We start from the raw sequence: 14,431 nt of genomic DNA on the forward strand, positions 1-14,431 counted from the left end.
TTATCTAATTCCCCGTGAAATCACCGCTAATTAAAAGTGCTTGTCGCGGAGAACACGAGCTGTGTTGTAACAATTACCGCGAAGTTTGTAATTAACTGGCGCATTTGTACAGCTTTAGAAATACGCCTTTTTTTCAACAGTTGTTTAACGCAGTTAAACTCAGGATATTAAGCAATGAGAGAAGTATCCATATCGTGTTTCCGGTAATAACATAGATTACATTATTCATTTGAATTGTATATTTAGGATGGCGAAGCGATTACAATTTCGTCCTGCAATTAATTTACGAAGGAAAGTGCGAATTCTCTTTCGGTCGTATTTGTGTTTGACAATATTAAATTATTATAATACTACAGGTTGGATGTGTAATCTCGTAAATGATAAGGGGATAGATGCTATCCGTTTCGTTACAACTTTCTGTGTACTCTCCTTTCTTCGAGTCGTTACTTTATTTATTCACCAGTTTAGTTTTTACTTTATCGTGTTTTCCTTGCGAATAATATCATGAAGAAGATCGCACTATCGCGTGAAAGCTTTGATACTTTAATCGTTCATTTTACATTTTGCGTTCAAAGTTTGTACGAAATTCGGTGACGTTAACAGTACAGAAATTCTACGGGTTCCATTCGAAATTCTGGTCTCGCGTCATTTTATTATCCTTATCAGCGTCACTGGCAATTAGAATTACATTTAGTACAGCGCAGCGTCCAGGGATGCATCGTTGCAGCTAGGTGCTAGATTTGACGCATTAGCTCTCCGCGAAATTTAATCATACTCGAGGACAAATTTTTATTGATACTTGAACCACAACGCGGCCTTGCGCTGCCGCGATATTGTCGTCGCCACGGCGGCGGTATATGCGGGGTAATCTATCAAGAACAAACCACTTAATCAAATTCTCCATGATTAAGGGGATGGAACAATTTTCTAGATAAAAGTGAAACCTTGCTTATTTTTCTTTTTTTTTTTTGAGGATGATTGAGATGATTTTTTATAGCTTACTATATTATTCTCGATAGAATTAAATTAGCCGTTTGCCATATAAATAGCGGAGAAAGAATGAAAGGTAGAAATGGTGAAAAGTCGACGAAGTCATAAGAATAAAATTCCTAGTATTTCTATTTTATTCAAAAAGTGTTGTAACCTTTCGGAATAATTACGGACAGAAAAATCATCACACCTCGAGGAATGTGTTGTTGTACCTTTAACAAACGAAAAAGATAATTACGTATTCTATTTTAGTTGAAGCACGCAATACAATACAAGCGTACGACACCCAACTGCATGATTCTACCGAAATGAAACTGCTCCAGTTTCTGTGCAGTGGAAATGAAAAGTACTTAAACTTTATAGCATCCCTTATCTAACCGCAACTGAAATCAGAAATCAGCTCGTCATTCCTGACACTGGCTCTCGATAGAAAATAACGTGTCAATTATTCTGAAACGCCTTTTAAGTCAAATTTTTAGAATACAAAGAGCCAATATTCCCTTTGTCGTAACTCGATATCCAATATGTTGTACCTTTTTAGTACACACGTATATACACACAAATATTACACAAGTGTATTAAGAAGCAAATGCTATTGCTACATATAGAAAAATAATATGTATAATAATAGTAATATTAATAAGTATCTAATAATGATATTTATTAGAATATCAACGATTTAACGCCCTTTGTTACACAGTAGAAAAATTACAATTGACGATTAGACAGAAAAACGTTAACAGCTATGATAAACGTAGAACGAAGTTAAATACGTTAAGTTAAAAAATCTAATACGACTTAGCAAATTCAGCGCCAAGTATCGTACAAACATAAAATATAAAGTTAAGTTTACATTACAAGTTGAATCACGCGGAGGTAAAAGATCGTCTAAATAACGAAGTGGATTTATCAAAGAAGTCAAGTACATCGCAAAAACGGTTTGCAGATTAATAAATCTGATTAAAATAGTTATTTTGACCGTACAATGTTCGGTATGTCTCGAACCTGAAGAAAGTATGGGAAAATGAGTATGGGAAAAAGGCAGCGCGCAGAAATACGAGAGTTAGGTATGTGGAGAATATTCGGAGAAAAGTGTGCGATAATAAGATCATAATTATGGCAATAGGTAAATACAGCGAATCGGTATAATATGAAACAAATCTAAGAAATTTGTGCTGCACACTTCCAATCGATGCGATATGATTTTTAAAATAGGGACATTATATTATGGAACTGTGTTTAGGTCAGACTTGAGATACGTATATCTGAGAGTATAAAGCAATAAAAGGTTGGTAACGGTGGAAAAGTGTTCAGAAGTACGGTAGCGAGAGTTCTAGAGAGTTCGAAGAGCAGAGTTCGTTATGGTAATATAGTGCGATTGAAAGGACAGAGTATCAGAGGAAACAATACCAAGATCGCGAATATTATTGACTGAAAGTAATAGTATATTGTTAAAAGAATACGTATATATAATGGTACTATTCTTAGGACTAAAGCGGATAATATGGCGTTTATACATCATACTTATAGCAATGCTATATTTTATATATCAAACGTTAACTTATTAGTTGAATAGGTGGGTCTGTTAAGATCAACTTGTAACAATTCAGCGCATACTCTGAAGATCATCGGCGTATAGGCGAGATTTACTATTAGGTCATCCGGAAAGTGTCTTTCTTTTACAGATACGTCTTTTACAACAACGCATCTTTATACAAACATGAAACCTAATCTGTCGAACGTTGTGATCTTTAGTTTGATAGAGGAAAATAGATCATACGTAATTCGATAAAATAATATAAAACGGAAAATGTTGTGCATCCATTATTTTCTTATAAAACGAAAGAAACTTTTCGGACGACTTAATATATAAAAATATGTCAGAAATGTCGCGAATAAACAAGATAAAAAAGAGTAGGCCAAAATGAGGATCTCGAGGTACACCAGAACGGATAGTAATTTCCTCAGAGAGACGATGGTTGACGTTTACGATTCGAATAATTAAAAAGCTAGAAAGCTGAGAAAGAAGATTGGCACGAAAACTATGAGCGTTAAGTTTAGATAGGAGTACAGGGATCGTTAACAGTGTCGAATGCCTTACGCGTGTCGGTGTAAATAGCATCTATCCGGAATCCTTTTTCAATGCAGATAGATAAAAATCTCTCTAACAAGGAAGAGAATTTGTGATAATGGAATGAACAGACAATTATATTCCAATATCTGCTTCGTTTGATATACTTTCTCCAATTAACGTTTCAAAGCAGAAAGAAGGACTGTCGATGATTATAATACGGATCCACTTTACAAAGGGTTAAAGTGTTCTCAAAACAGTGGGAGAAAATTTTTAACGCGAACTTGACAGTCCGCAGGGTACAGCCTTTAGTTCCTCAGAAAGTGACAATTATCAGATTAAAATCTTGACCCGGTGTTCGAGTAGAGATGGAACGCCTTCCTTCCCTTTACCCGTGCTCCAGGTTTGTGCAGTAGAACAAATTTTGTGAATCTTTGATTTAATTAATTCCTTTTGGTTCGTGTTTAAAATGGTAGAAAATTAACGTGGCGAAAGAGCCGAGCGAGACTCGAAGAAAGCGCTCTGCAAACTAAAGAAATATTTTATCGAGGATAGTGAATAGTTTACCGTCCTCTTTGAATATTATTATCGGATCTGATTAAAGGGATCTCCTCTCTCTTGGCCAATAATTTTATACAACCAATCTCGATTGTTAATACACTCCATCGTCAGACGAGCGAACATCGAACAGTGTTTTCTTATTCGATTAGATAGAATTGATTTCTTGAACTGCAGTAATATTAGAAAAATCAAACGTTTTACCAGCCTTCTGTTTGTCAAGAAACTGACTAACGAACGAAATACACAAAATACCAAGAATCCAATACACATTTCTATCCTTCCAAAACGAAAGATCACGTATCAACAAATTAACCAGCAACGAACCAAGATACACAGTGTACACAGCTCAACAGGCACGATTCCTACCACGGATAAGGTGCAACAAATTCGACAAAGTTTCGTTATTACGAGCTAAACGACAGGTCGAGCAGAAATCGTTAGTGTATGATCTATATCAGCCACGGTACGGGATGAGAGGCGGAACGAGGCGCGACAAGAAGCGTGTGTAGAAAAGCAACACGCTAGTAATTTTCCATTTTATGGACCAAGACAGCACGTTGGCGGGGCCGTTGCCAAAGCTATTTCCAGGCAGCAACGCTGACTTTGCTTCGTCGTACTCTCGGGTTTCTTCTCAGCTGTTCGTCGAGATCCGCGTGCAGCACGCGCCCCGTAATACCACGAGACGTAGCCAAACGTCCGTTCTTATGGTTTCGTCGAATTAGTTTCAACTGGCGTAGCGCAATTGTCAGAGATAAAGTCACAAAACGGCTCTTTAGAATGGCAATTGCCGGCTGCTGACGATAGCTGTACGTGAATACTAATTGCCCTTGCCACTTATGATCCTCGATTACACCATGATCCTTGATTATTGCGGTCATTTTGGTGACTCTGAGCGAAGCGATACCGGTTTCTTTCGTCGTCCCTTCCTTTGAATCCGTTTGCGAGTCTTCCGTCTCGATTATACGATTCTTTTAGTTTCATTTGATTAGAAGGTTCGCAGCGAAACTCGAGAAAAATATAAAGGAGACGTATCTATATGGACATGATAGAATTGACGTTTTATAAAATAATATACGCGCCGTTCCTTTCGATAACTCTTTACGATTTATCATAACGTTTTATTATTTGGCAGATAATATTATTCGTACTTGGAGAAAAGCAGGCAGTATCGTATTTCGCCGTGGTAGATGATTTTCTACATTATTGCTCACGGTATTTAACACCTTCCTGAAATTTGGCCCGTGCAGAAATAACCGGGAGCGTAACGTGTCTCGTAAAATCGGTGTGACTCGACACGGTCCGTAGCTTTTCCGTGTTTCGTTTTTGAATTAGAACAAGGTCTTTGTCTATGAGTCATTCTATTTCGAATCGAGCGAACGCACGGTGCAACTATAACTCGGGTCTGGATGTAATCCAATACGGTGCATATGTTTAAAATTACAGCGAAACCGTCGACGTGTTATTCACTTTTTCTATCTGTCCATCTAATCACCTTAGAAATTAATGATTACGCGATACGGTGGCTTCATATGGCTGGATTCATTAAGATTTATTTGACGTTTACGATCACAGACGTCGGAAATAATACCAATGAACAATGACATATAATAACTATCACGTCTAAGATTAGGTATCTCTAAATGTATCGCTAATGTACGGTGATAGTGTATTTCGTTTCCTATATAACATTGGGATTTCCAACGCAACATTTGTTCCGTGTCTTACGGAAGGAAACGTAACAGTGTAATTAATTATTTTGATTCGACTAATTAATTAATGTTCAATTTAATGGAAGCTTTATAATTAGTTGACGTTTGCGAGCGTGCTTATGAAATTGAAATTTATAAAATGCATTACGTAAGACATAATTAGGCGCCTGAACATAAATCATAATTTTTATTCGATAATTTCTTGAATACCCGCTCCGATAGACGAGATATGCCGCTTTATTCAAATGCAGAATTTTTTGGCCGAATCAGAACCATTCGTCAACGATATACGAAAATTTCGTTTGATGCGTCGCGAAAATTTTACCTGCTTACCTTTATCCATTACGGGAAAAGTTGATCAGATGAGTGGGTTAGTTTTTGTCAGAGAAAAACGAATCGTTTTGTGCGACTCTCTTTCGTGGTATAGACTCAAGAGGGTTACAGGATTTTCATTCGCCACGCGTGTACGACGCGAAAACACTAGAATTTCGTTAAGTATCGCGATTCCGAGGCTGTACACCCATTAGAGCGCAGGGTACAAAGGTTAGAGCTCTAGACTTTCGTTGTTCACTCAGTAGGTACTGCCTAATTCTGCAATTTTCCGCTTCTTTTTTTTTCATTTTTCTCTCTTCTTTTTTTATTTCCTTTTCTCCTACGTTAGTAATTAACTCAAAAATGCTAACACCGTGGAACACGGAGAGCGTAACGGCATCCTAGAGTCGGCACTTTTTTAATTTTTCCTTCTTCTTTTTCCTTTGTTCTCCTTCTCTGTTTTCCTAGTGCGCTCTCCTTTACGTGTGCATTGTGGGCGCATAAAATTCCAGGTATCTCGTAGCACAGCCAATGTTATGTTAATACTACGCGCATTAATTGAATACTTCGTTTAGTAACCGGACAAGGAACTGTCGACGCGGTCTACGCGACGAAGAAAAAAGAAGAGAAGGAAATGAAAAACGATGCAATTATCTGGCCTTTGATAGGTCTACGGCATTAATAAAGCAGAGAGTAAACCGGGTAATTTCTAATCAACGAGCGGCGAACGTTGGGAAGCTAGCAAACTAGCAAACGTCCGGGAAATTCTTTTGAAAGGTGAGAGTTTGAACGTGTAATGCTGTGTATATACGCGGGATAATTATAGCGTTGGTCGTTTTGCTTTTCACTTGTTTCGTGTAACGTTTGATACTACGTATAACCTGGTTGGGTTGTCTTCCTTTTAGCTCGCTGGATTTGTCGATCGCGTGCCTTGTGATCCGGTTTAATTAAATAAAAAGGAAACCTGCGAATGGTAAAATATTTAGGAGTTTGGTCGGTATCTTAGTGCAATTACTTATTACCTTTATACTTTTTTACTTCTTTAACCTATTGATTCATTTGCGCAACTGGTTCTGTGAGACACTTTTTCCTTAAACGTCTGAGATTGGGTAATTGCGATAAACATTTGTTACTTAATTGGTGATCGCCAGTAGATTAATCGCGGTTGATGACGGTTCTGCTAGCGATCGTGTATAATGGGTATCCGATAGGTCGAAAGTTAGGCGTATCAATCTGTCTTAACCACATGCTCGACACGGTTAGGCTAATGATTCATCTCAATCTCCGCCATTTTCGTAATTTCCAGTATAACGTGATCAAATATAATGTAATAAGAAAATGGTTCACTATTAAAGTTACAATACTTCGATGGTAAAAAGGTAGCTAGTAACGGAGAAAACAATTAAGAAAATTGAAATCATCTTAGATATAAGTCTCCAGAAAATTTTCTTTTGAGGAATCACATTTTATTGTGCATTATACGTTCATCCGGATAAAAGAATCATAAATTTTAAATTCGTAGCAACGAAGCGGAAACAAAACGGTCCTTGAATCTGTTGTCAAAACACTATCCTGCTAGTCGTCGCTTTTATCCATTTCGCCTTTAGTCTCCGTTCAACCCTCGCGTTGTGTGTGCGCAAAACGTGATTCGTCGAAAAGCTACGTTCCTTACCCCGTAATTGGTACGACAGAGTGCACGGAATTTTACACGATATTCAGAAATTTACAGATAATTAAAGAAGAATGACAGTGTTCTTCTGTGTTGTACTTAAGTTAGTTGAAAAATTACTTGAACTTATACATGTATTAAATTCATACGATTAGTCCTTTACACTCGGTGACCTTCTTTCGATCTCCTGCCACTAATTCGAGCACTTTTCGTGAAAAACGAAGTTTTATTCACTTTTTTCTAGGTGGGACAATGTCGCTACTTCTATTCTCATTCTCTTTCGTATCAATGCTTATACATCGAAATTTAACTCATTTTCACTGCTACTTATATTGTAACTCTCACTTCTGCCTTTTCGTTTTGGCACTGATTTACAAATTATAAAAGAATAAGAAAATTATGCATCTTTCTGGGAGGAGAATGACGCTTTATCGCTACCTTCTGTTACAAGAAGATTTATCATATCTTTTCTGTCTTTTTTTTTCGTGTTACGCGAAGGCAAAACTTCAAGGAGACATATTTTTAAAAAAATGTTGAGCTTGTGTAATTTCGTGCTATATAATGACCATCTTTGTGTCTCCTTAAAGGGGAATCCGCGTTGTTCACTAGATTTACGATGCCCTTCAGAGGGGACAGCCGAGTGCGAAGGGTTAGTTGGTATTAGACATTGTTTGTAAAGTACTGAAACAATACGTTGTGACGAATATTTTCCAAACTATCGCAAAAGTAAATATCGCTGGAGTCTAATAGATCTCTTCTTGCCAATCACGAGTTAAATGTGATCGTGCGATTAACAATCTGTCATAATCAGCAACGTTCATCCACCAGTAAAGGCAAATACTTCTTCCCAATCAATAATACAAAACTTCGAGCCCTCTCTCCTCCATCCCGCTTATCAAACCATCAAACGAAGAAGTCAATAGTCATGCCCTAAATTTCGTTTTATTTATACGAAAGGTACACACAGCGCATGAAATGTCACAAATTACTATCATCTATAGGAGTTATCTACGGAAGTTGTCGTGGAATCTGCGACACGTGGTCTCATTATCTCATAGCCTGTCAACATGAAATTATAAACATAAGCTGGTCTCGCTGGCGGGGACAAAAGAGAAAGAATGCTCCAAGAGGGTTGTTGGATGCAAAGAGAGGGCGAGGATCCAGGTTACGTAAGCTCGAGAGCACGTGTCACGAGAGTCCAATAGGCCGCTGCTCTCTTTATTCCTTTCGTTCTTTCTCGTGCCAGAGCTTCGTTAACCTTGCCAGCAATAGCGGCAGGCAACAGGCGGTTTCGCCTGCTGCTTCGTTAGAGATGGTATGGATGAATGCACGGAATAATTGAGAGCGTCGCGGGACTTTAATTCGAATTCTTAATTACGATTCTATCCATGGTGTATATGTGTATGTACTATGCGCCATGTATATTCGTGTTTCGAATTGAAAAGACGCGAGGCCTGCTTTTCTTCGTCAGGAGTACAACTCCTCCGGGTCTCGACACCTCCGAAGGATATTTATATAACCCAATTTTCGAAGCGTTCCGCGATGGTAAATAGCAGCGCCGGGGCTGTCCCTTTCATCCCCCTGTTGTCCGAAAATATTTGCACGGACAAACACGACCAGACGGTTTCCCATTAACCGGTGTACAGAGAATGAAGGAGAAAAAAGTGGAACTGTCTCTTTTTTTCTTTCAGTGAGAGAACTTACGCCGCGTTGCAGTGGGAATTTTAAACTGCTGCCTGGCTGCCCGTTCGACTGGGCTGGACTTTAGAGCTGGAGAATATACATGGTGAAAGTTTTGGTGAGTGTTCATTGAATTCTTGTCCCAATTGTTTTTTTTTTTTTTCTTCGAAGATTTATGCAGCGATTGTTATGAGATGAATATGTATATCGACTTATTCTGCTATCGCGTTGAAACATGGTAAATAGACTATCGTTAGCTTAGTAAAATCAGTGGCATGAGGCGAATTAGATATCTGATATTTCTGCAAATAATTCATTATATAGGTAAGAAAATTGGAAATAATTTCTGAAATTTATTAAAATAACCATTGAAACATTTGAACTGAAGGTGAGAAGATGCAAATGAAAAGTGCATATCTGTCATAAAATCAGCCCAAGCCCACGATACTCTTATTTCTTCAACGTTAACTATCGCATAAAACTTCCTTCACTGTTCCACGAAACATTTTTTTTCTTTTCTTTCCCGTATCGCTTAAACATTCAGGCAACAAATCCTCCATAGAAAAGAGCTTCCGCTTATCGTGGAAAATTTCACGCGGCTCCATTCCTGCTCGTTTGATCCGACGCAAGAATATCCTACAATTCCAGTTGTACAATTCTTAACGTCTCGATCCACGGGGAAGAGAGGAGCACAAAGCGATTCGCGGCGAAGGCTTCCTGTTTACGTGCAAATTTTACGCGTGCATCTCTCTTATTCCGGCCGCTGTTCCGGAAAGTGCAGTCGCTTGCGGTTGAAATGCGTGCCACGGAAACGTTGATACACTTTTGCGAAGTGTTCTCTGCCTCCATGTTTCCGCACACCATGCACGTATACGTGCACACACATGGAAAATACATACAGGCATGGCAATTCTCTGCCTCTTAATGTCGCGCGCCCGCGTACAATGTGCCAAGCGTGTTGTTGCGTTCGTTCGGAGAATTTCACGATGCAAGCTACCGAGTATCAGTGTAACTGCTGGCAAACGAAGCGTTTCAGCGAACATTCGCGTTTCAAAATTACAAATACGCTAAGCGTTGCCCTGCTTGGAAAAATTTCTAGAACGAAAGACGTTGCACCGCCGGTCGTACCGGTCATATGGACCAACAATCATCGCGAAATTGCTCCGAGAAAATGTAACTGATGAATTCGAAATCGCCGATCAGACATCGATCATGCATTTAATGCGAATAAATATTAAACGAGCTGCCTCTCTTCGCTTCTACGTACTCTGCAGGCTATATTCGCATATACGCAGAATATTATGAATATTCATTAAGGTATAAGCGGTGATAAAAATCGTGCCGAGTACGAAAATGAAAAATTACAGCGCGTATAAATATGGATGGCGGTGTTAATTGTTTGAACGAAAGGAAGCGAAAAGAACACGCATACGATTCGCCCGTTTTTTCACGGGTTTTTGTTTTTTAACCGATTTTCGTGTTATTGTCAAAGCTGGCGGAAAATTGGTTTGCATAAAGATCGATCGGTAATTTTTCATCGTTGTGTAATTTTTTGAATTTTTTGCAGTTTGTATATAAACGTCACCAATGGCGAACGAACAGTGTAGGATTTGATTTGATATTCAACCTCTTAATGTATCATCCGATCTTTCTCGGATACTTGTCTTTAGATGGCAGTCCTCTCCGGTAACTGATCAATCAGAACCGATTACAGTGATTATTTATTCTTCCAGCGAACTGGACTGTATCAAATCTCTAACGAAATTAATCCGTTTAACTGAAATTTAAAATCTCTTTAATTATTTCGTGTCGAATTATTTTTCCCCGGCAAACAACTGATTGGATTAAATATTTGCCTACTTCTGACATATTCGATGTCGATAGCGTACCCCTGGATATTTATTTGTTAAACGTTTTTAGAAAATTACTCGCGCTTAAAGTTTCATTCGAAAAAGCGACGTTTCGTATATAGAACCTGAAGCTTTCTCCGATATACCGAAGAGCCACTATCAACTTAGAATCCCCAGTGACGTGAAAGATGGGTAAGAAAAATAATATCGCGAACTCGTGGGCTCATAGCGCGGTCTCGAATAACCGGCCACGTGAATCGAATACCAGCCGACAAAGGAAACGAAATTCTAGCCTGGAAAAATCCAGCGTGTTCCGGCCGTGAATCGAGTTATCGTTAGTCCGAGGTAATGGCTATTCGTCAGCTAGCGGAATTGCTTCTCGAAATGGAGTGGTTGGTTATAACGTGCTATATCGGCTGTACCTAGGCGCCATTTGAAAGTCAAATACTTGCGTGGAAGACGAAAAGGGAGCTGGGGTGGAAGGTAGAAGGTTGCACAGGGCCGTTTCAACCGGATAGGGTGAAAAGGAGAGAAGGAAGAACCCCCGCGAGATCTCAAGACATTTCATAGTATCGCGCGATATCTGCTGCTCCTACGTAGACCGCAGACTTCATCCGATTAACGACGCCCAGCTTCTGTAATGCGAGCATCTTGCCAAATTGCCTATGCCTTGCCTTGACTTAATTAAATTCAAATCGACCTATCGGACTCCTTCCAGATCTTCGAACGCGATACAATTCTTATCTTCTCCATTCTTTTCTCTCTTTCTTCGCTCTTGTTTTTCGAAATTCACGCAGATATACTTCGAGCCACGAAAAGCGCTTCGTTGGTTTTGCTCGTATCGTTTTAATTCGATTTGTTGGCAGTCTTCTTCCGAGTGATCCTTTGGAAGCCTGATGTTTTTTGTCCTACGTTTACACAAAGGAAGTTGATGTTCAGAAGTTTTACACTTTACAAAAGTTTGCAGTTTCCTAGTGTATCTTGGATGGCTAGGAAAAGCATTTTGTTTCTCAATTTTATTGCAATTTCCGTGCGATATGTACTTCGTATACGCCACTGCTTTTTTTATCGAACGAAATGTTCATTATAAAATGTATATTTGATAATTCACAGTAATCTTAGAATACTCTCGCGTCATTATTTTAATTAAAGAAAAATTTCCTTGCTCGAATAGATGAAACGAATGAAACGAATAAAATGAAATGGAGCAGCGAAAAAGTTGTTGGATTTGAAGAACCGCAATCGCCCTGTCCAGCCGCGACGCTTTGATTTATAAAATTTATTATATCCTTGGACGCATTTTTGTTTGTTTAACGCAACGCGAGCCTCGAGTTTATTTGATTTTCCACGCGTTTTGATGTGTTCGATTCCGTGTGTATCTCGGCACGGAGAGCATAAATTTTATTGGAAAGCAATTGGCGCGAGCGTAGGAACTCGAACGACCTTTTCGAAATTCCACGATCGAACGCAATAAATCCTTTCGATGAGTCCTTCGATATCATTTGTTTAATTGCAATCATCAAACCGATACATCGTTTCTGGTTTCAACGCTGCTCTCGTCATCGATGTTGATTTTTAATCTCAAGTTGAAAGGGCCGGGCTCGTTGTTTGAGTTGCAATCAAATTAAATGAAAAGCTGATTGGTGCCCGATTGTCTGCGGCATACATTTATCATAAGTTTTCTTCTCCGCAACGGTGAAAGAAAAACGGAAACTTAGCGATGGGAAAATGGCGTTCAATTATTTTGCCGCTTCTCACGATTCATGGATACTTTGCTTAATTCTGTTAGTTAACTCGCGAGGCTATCGCCTCGTTATAATCGAACGATAGGATTTTAAGGCTTTGTACCTATCGATCTAGCGGATGACAAAGTTCGGAAACTATATTATTTTCTCGACGAACGTTCATATAGGAAGAATGAAGGCAACCTTTAATCTTCCCACGCTACTTTATCGATCCATTAAACCGGAACTTGAAAATTTCCCTATTACAATAAATTAACACCCCCGTCCCACCCCGGAGAATCAAGCTTTAATACCCCAGCGAAAAAAAGTTGACTCTCTCACGTTCTCAGTTGAAATTTCATCGGTTTCTAACCGATAAAGTTCCACTCCCTCGTCACGATCCGTTTCCACCCTCGTATGCGGCGAAAGTTGGATTACAATCCGGTCGCTGGCGAAAAACACCGAACTAATTCCGTGAATCGATTGATGCTAATAGCGGGTGGAACGGCGAGCAGAGAAAACACGGTGTAAAGGAGAAACTCGCGTAATCGATTCGTGAAAGGGACGAGGAAATGGGAAGGTGGGAAGAGGACGAGACGCGAACTCGAGGGGTAGCAGGCACTTGGCGTCGTCGTCACTTTGTTTCCAGGTGGACGGCTCATGATGAAGGGTGCTCAGGTGGAAACACAACCGGTCTGCCATGCGGCCCTCTCCACTCCCACTCGAGCGTCGAACGTGATTCGATTTAGCGCATTCCGATTGAAACTTTTTCCTGCGAACCGGGCCAAGCTCTCGAGCATCCGGTGACAACTCGCCGCGAGTAATTTCCGTTTGATTAAGGAACCAGGAGGGAAAAAGCCCGGTCGCATTGGGACGCTCGGAATCCAATATTCGCGGTGGACGTGGCACACGTGGATCTGCCGACGAAAAAATTCGTGACCGAGGGAAAAAGAGACGACCTTCTTCTAACGTGTCACCTACTCTCGTTCTCCGGGTCCTTGACTGGTCCTCTTGCCTCTTTCTCTGTCTAATTAAATTAAATCTGAACTTAATTTCGACGGAGTTGGCGTCGACCAACGGCCTGGAAAAGATTTGTTCCGTGGATAAAGCGAAAGAGAGAGGGAGAGACAGAGAGAGAGAGAGAGAGAAGGAGAGAGGAGTCCCGTCAGAGGGTGAACATGATTTCTGTTGCTCGATGATGCACGACTTATGGCTGGCTGAATAATGAGTGGAAAGGGGTGACGAGGGTTGAAGGATAACTTTACGGCTAATCGTGATTGTTCCACGGGGTTGTATGGACAGATTGTTTTTGGAAATAGCACTTAGGGAAATTGCCGGGTTTTGAAGCGAGATTTTCGACGTTAGGAGAAATTTATGGGAATACAGCTATTAGATTATATATAAAACAATTATGGTTGATTATATCCTTAATAAAATTGCTTTTGCGCATCTAGTTCTTCTTTGTATCAGGATTCTATAATCTTCGTCGAAAAACATTAGACTTGGTATATTCTGTGTTACGTCGCGTAACACTCTACCTAGCCCAGGCTACACACCGCGGGCAAGATGGCAACCAGATGTCTTCGGATACTCACTGCGTACCCTCAATAGACTCAAGTACCTTCGATAAATCTCAGGAATTTCCTAGTCGAGGTCCTTCAAACTGAACAAACGTCTGTTTCCGAAGCATTTCTAAAGACCTTTGTCTACTACGGCTTGACAAGGGAAGGTTGGTTTTTCTCACGTATGATGCAACTTTCCTCCCACTAACCACTTTCTCTCGAGGGCGGTTAAGACCCTTCGTTTAACCAATTAACAACGAAGCCTATTTCCCTCACTCTCTTAGCCAAAATCGTCACCAACAA

The 14,431-nt window shown here is 39.8% G+C and overlaps 1 protein-coding gene across 2 annotated transcripts in view; it reads left to right on the forward strand.

The window, feature by feature from the left end:
* LOC100746621 overlaps nt 1-14,431 on the forward strand; it is a 249,333-nt gene that overhangs the window by 113,230 nt on the left and 121,672 nt on the right. For both annotated transcript variants that reach the window (XM_003491144.4, XM_012388086.3), the window contains one exon: nt 9,004-9,110. In XM_003491144.4, the coding sequence (XP_003491192.1) occupies nt 9,096-9,110 (15 nt within the window). In that variant the 5' untranslated portion in view covers nt 9,004-9,095. The remainder of the gene's footprint in view (nt 1-9,003; nt 9,111-14,431) is intronic.

This window comes from Bombus impatiens, unplaced genomic scaffold, assembly GCF_000188095.3.
Source record: "Bombus impatiens unplaced genomic scaffold, BIMP_2.2 scf_0517, whole genome shotgun sequence".
NCBI classification, from domain to species: Eukaryota; Metazoa; Arthropoda; class Insecta; order Hymenoptera; family Apidae; genus Bombus; species Bombus impatiens.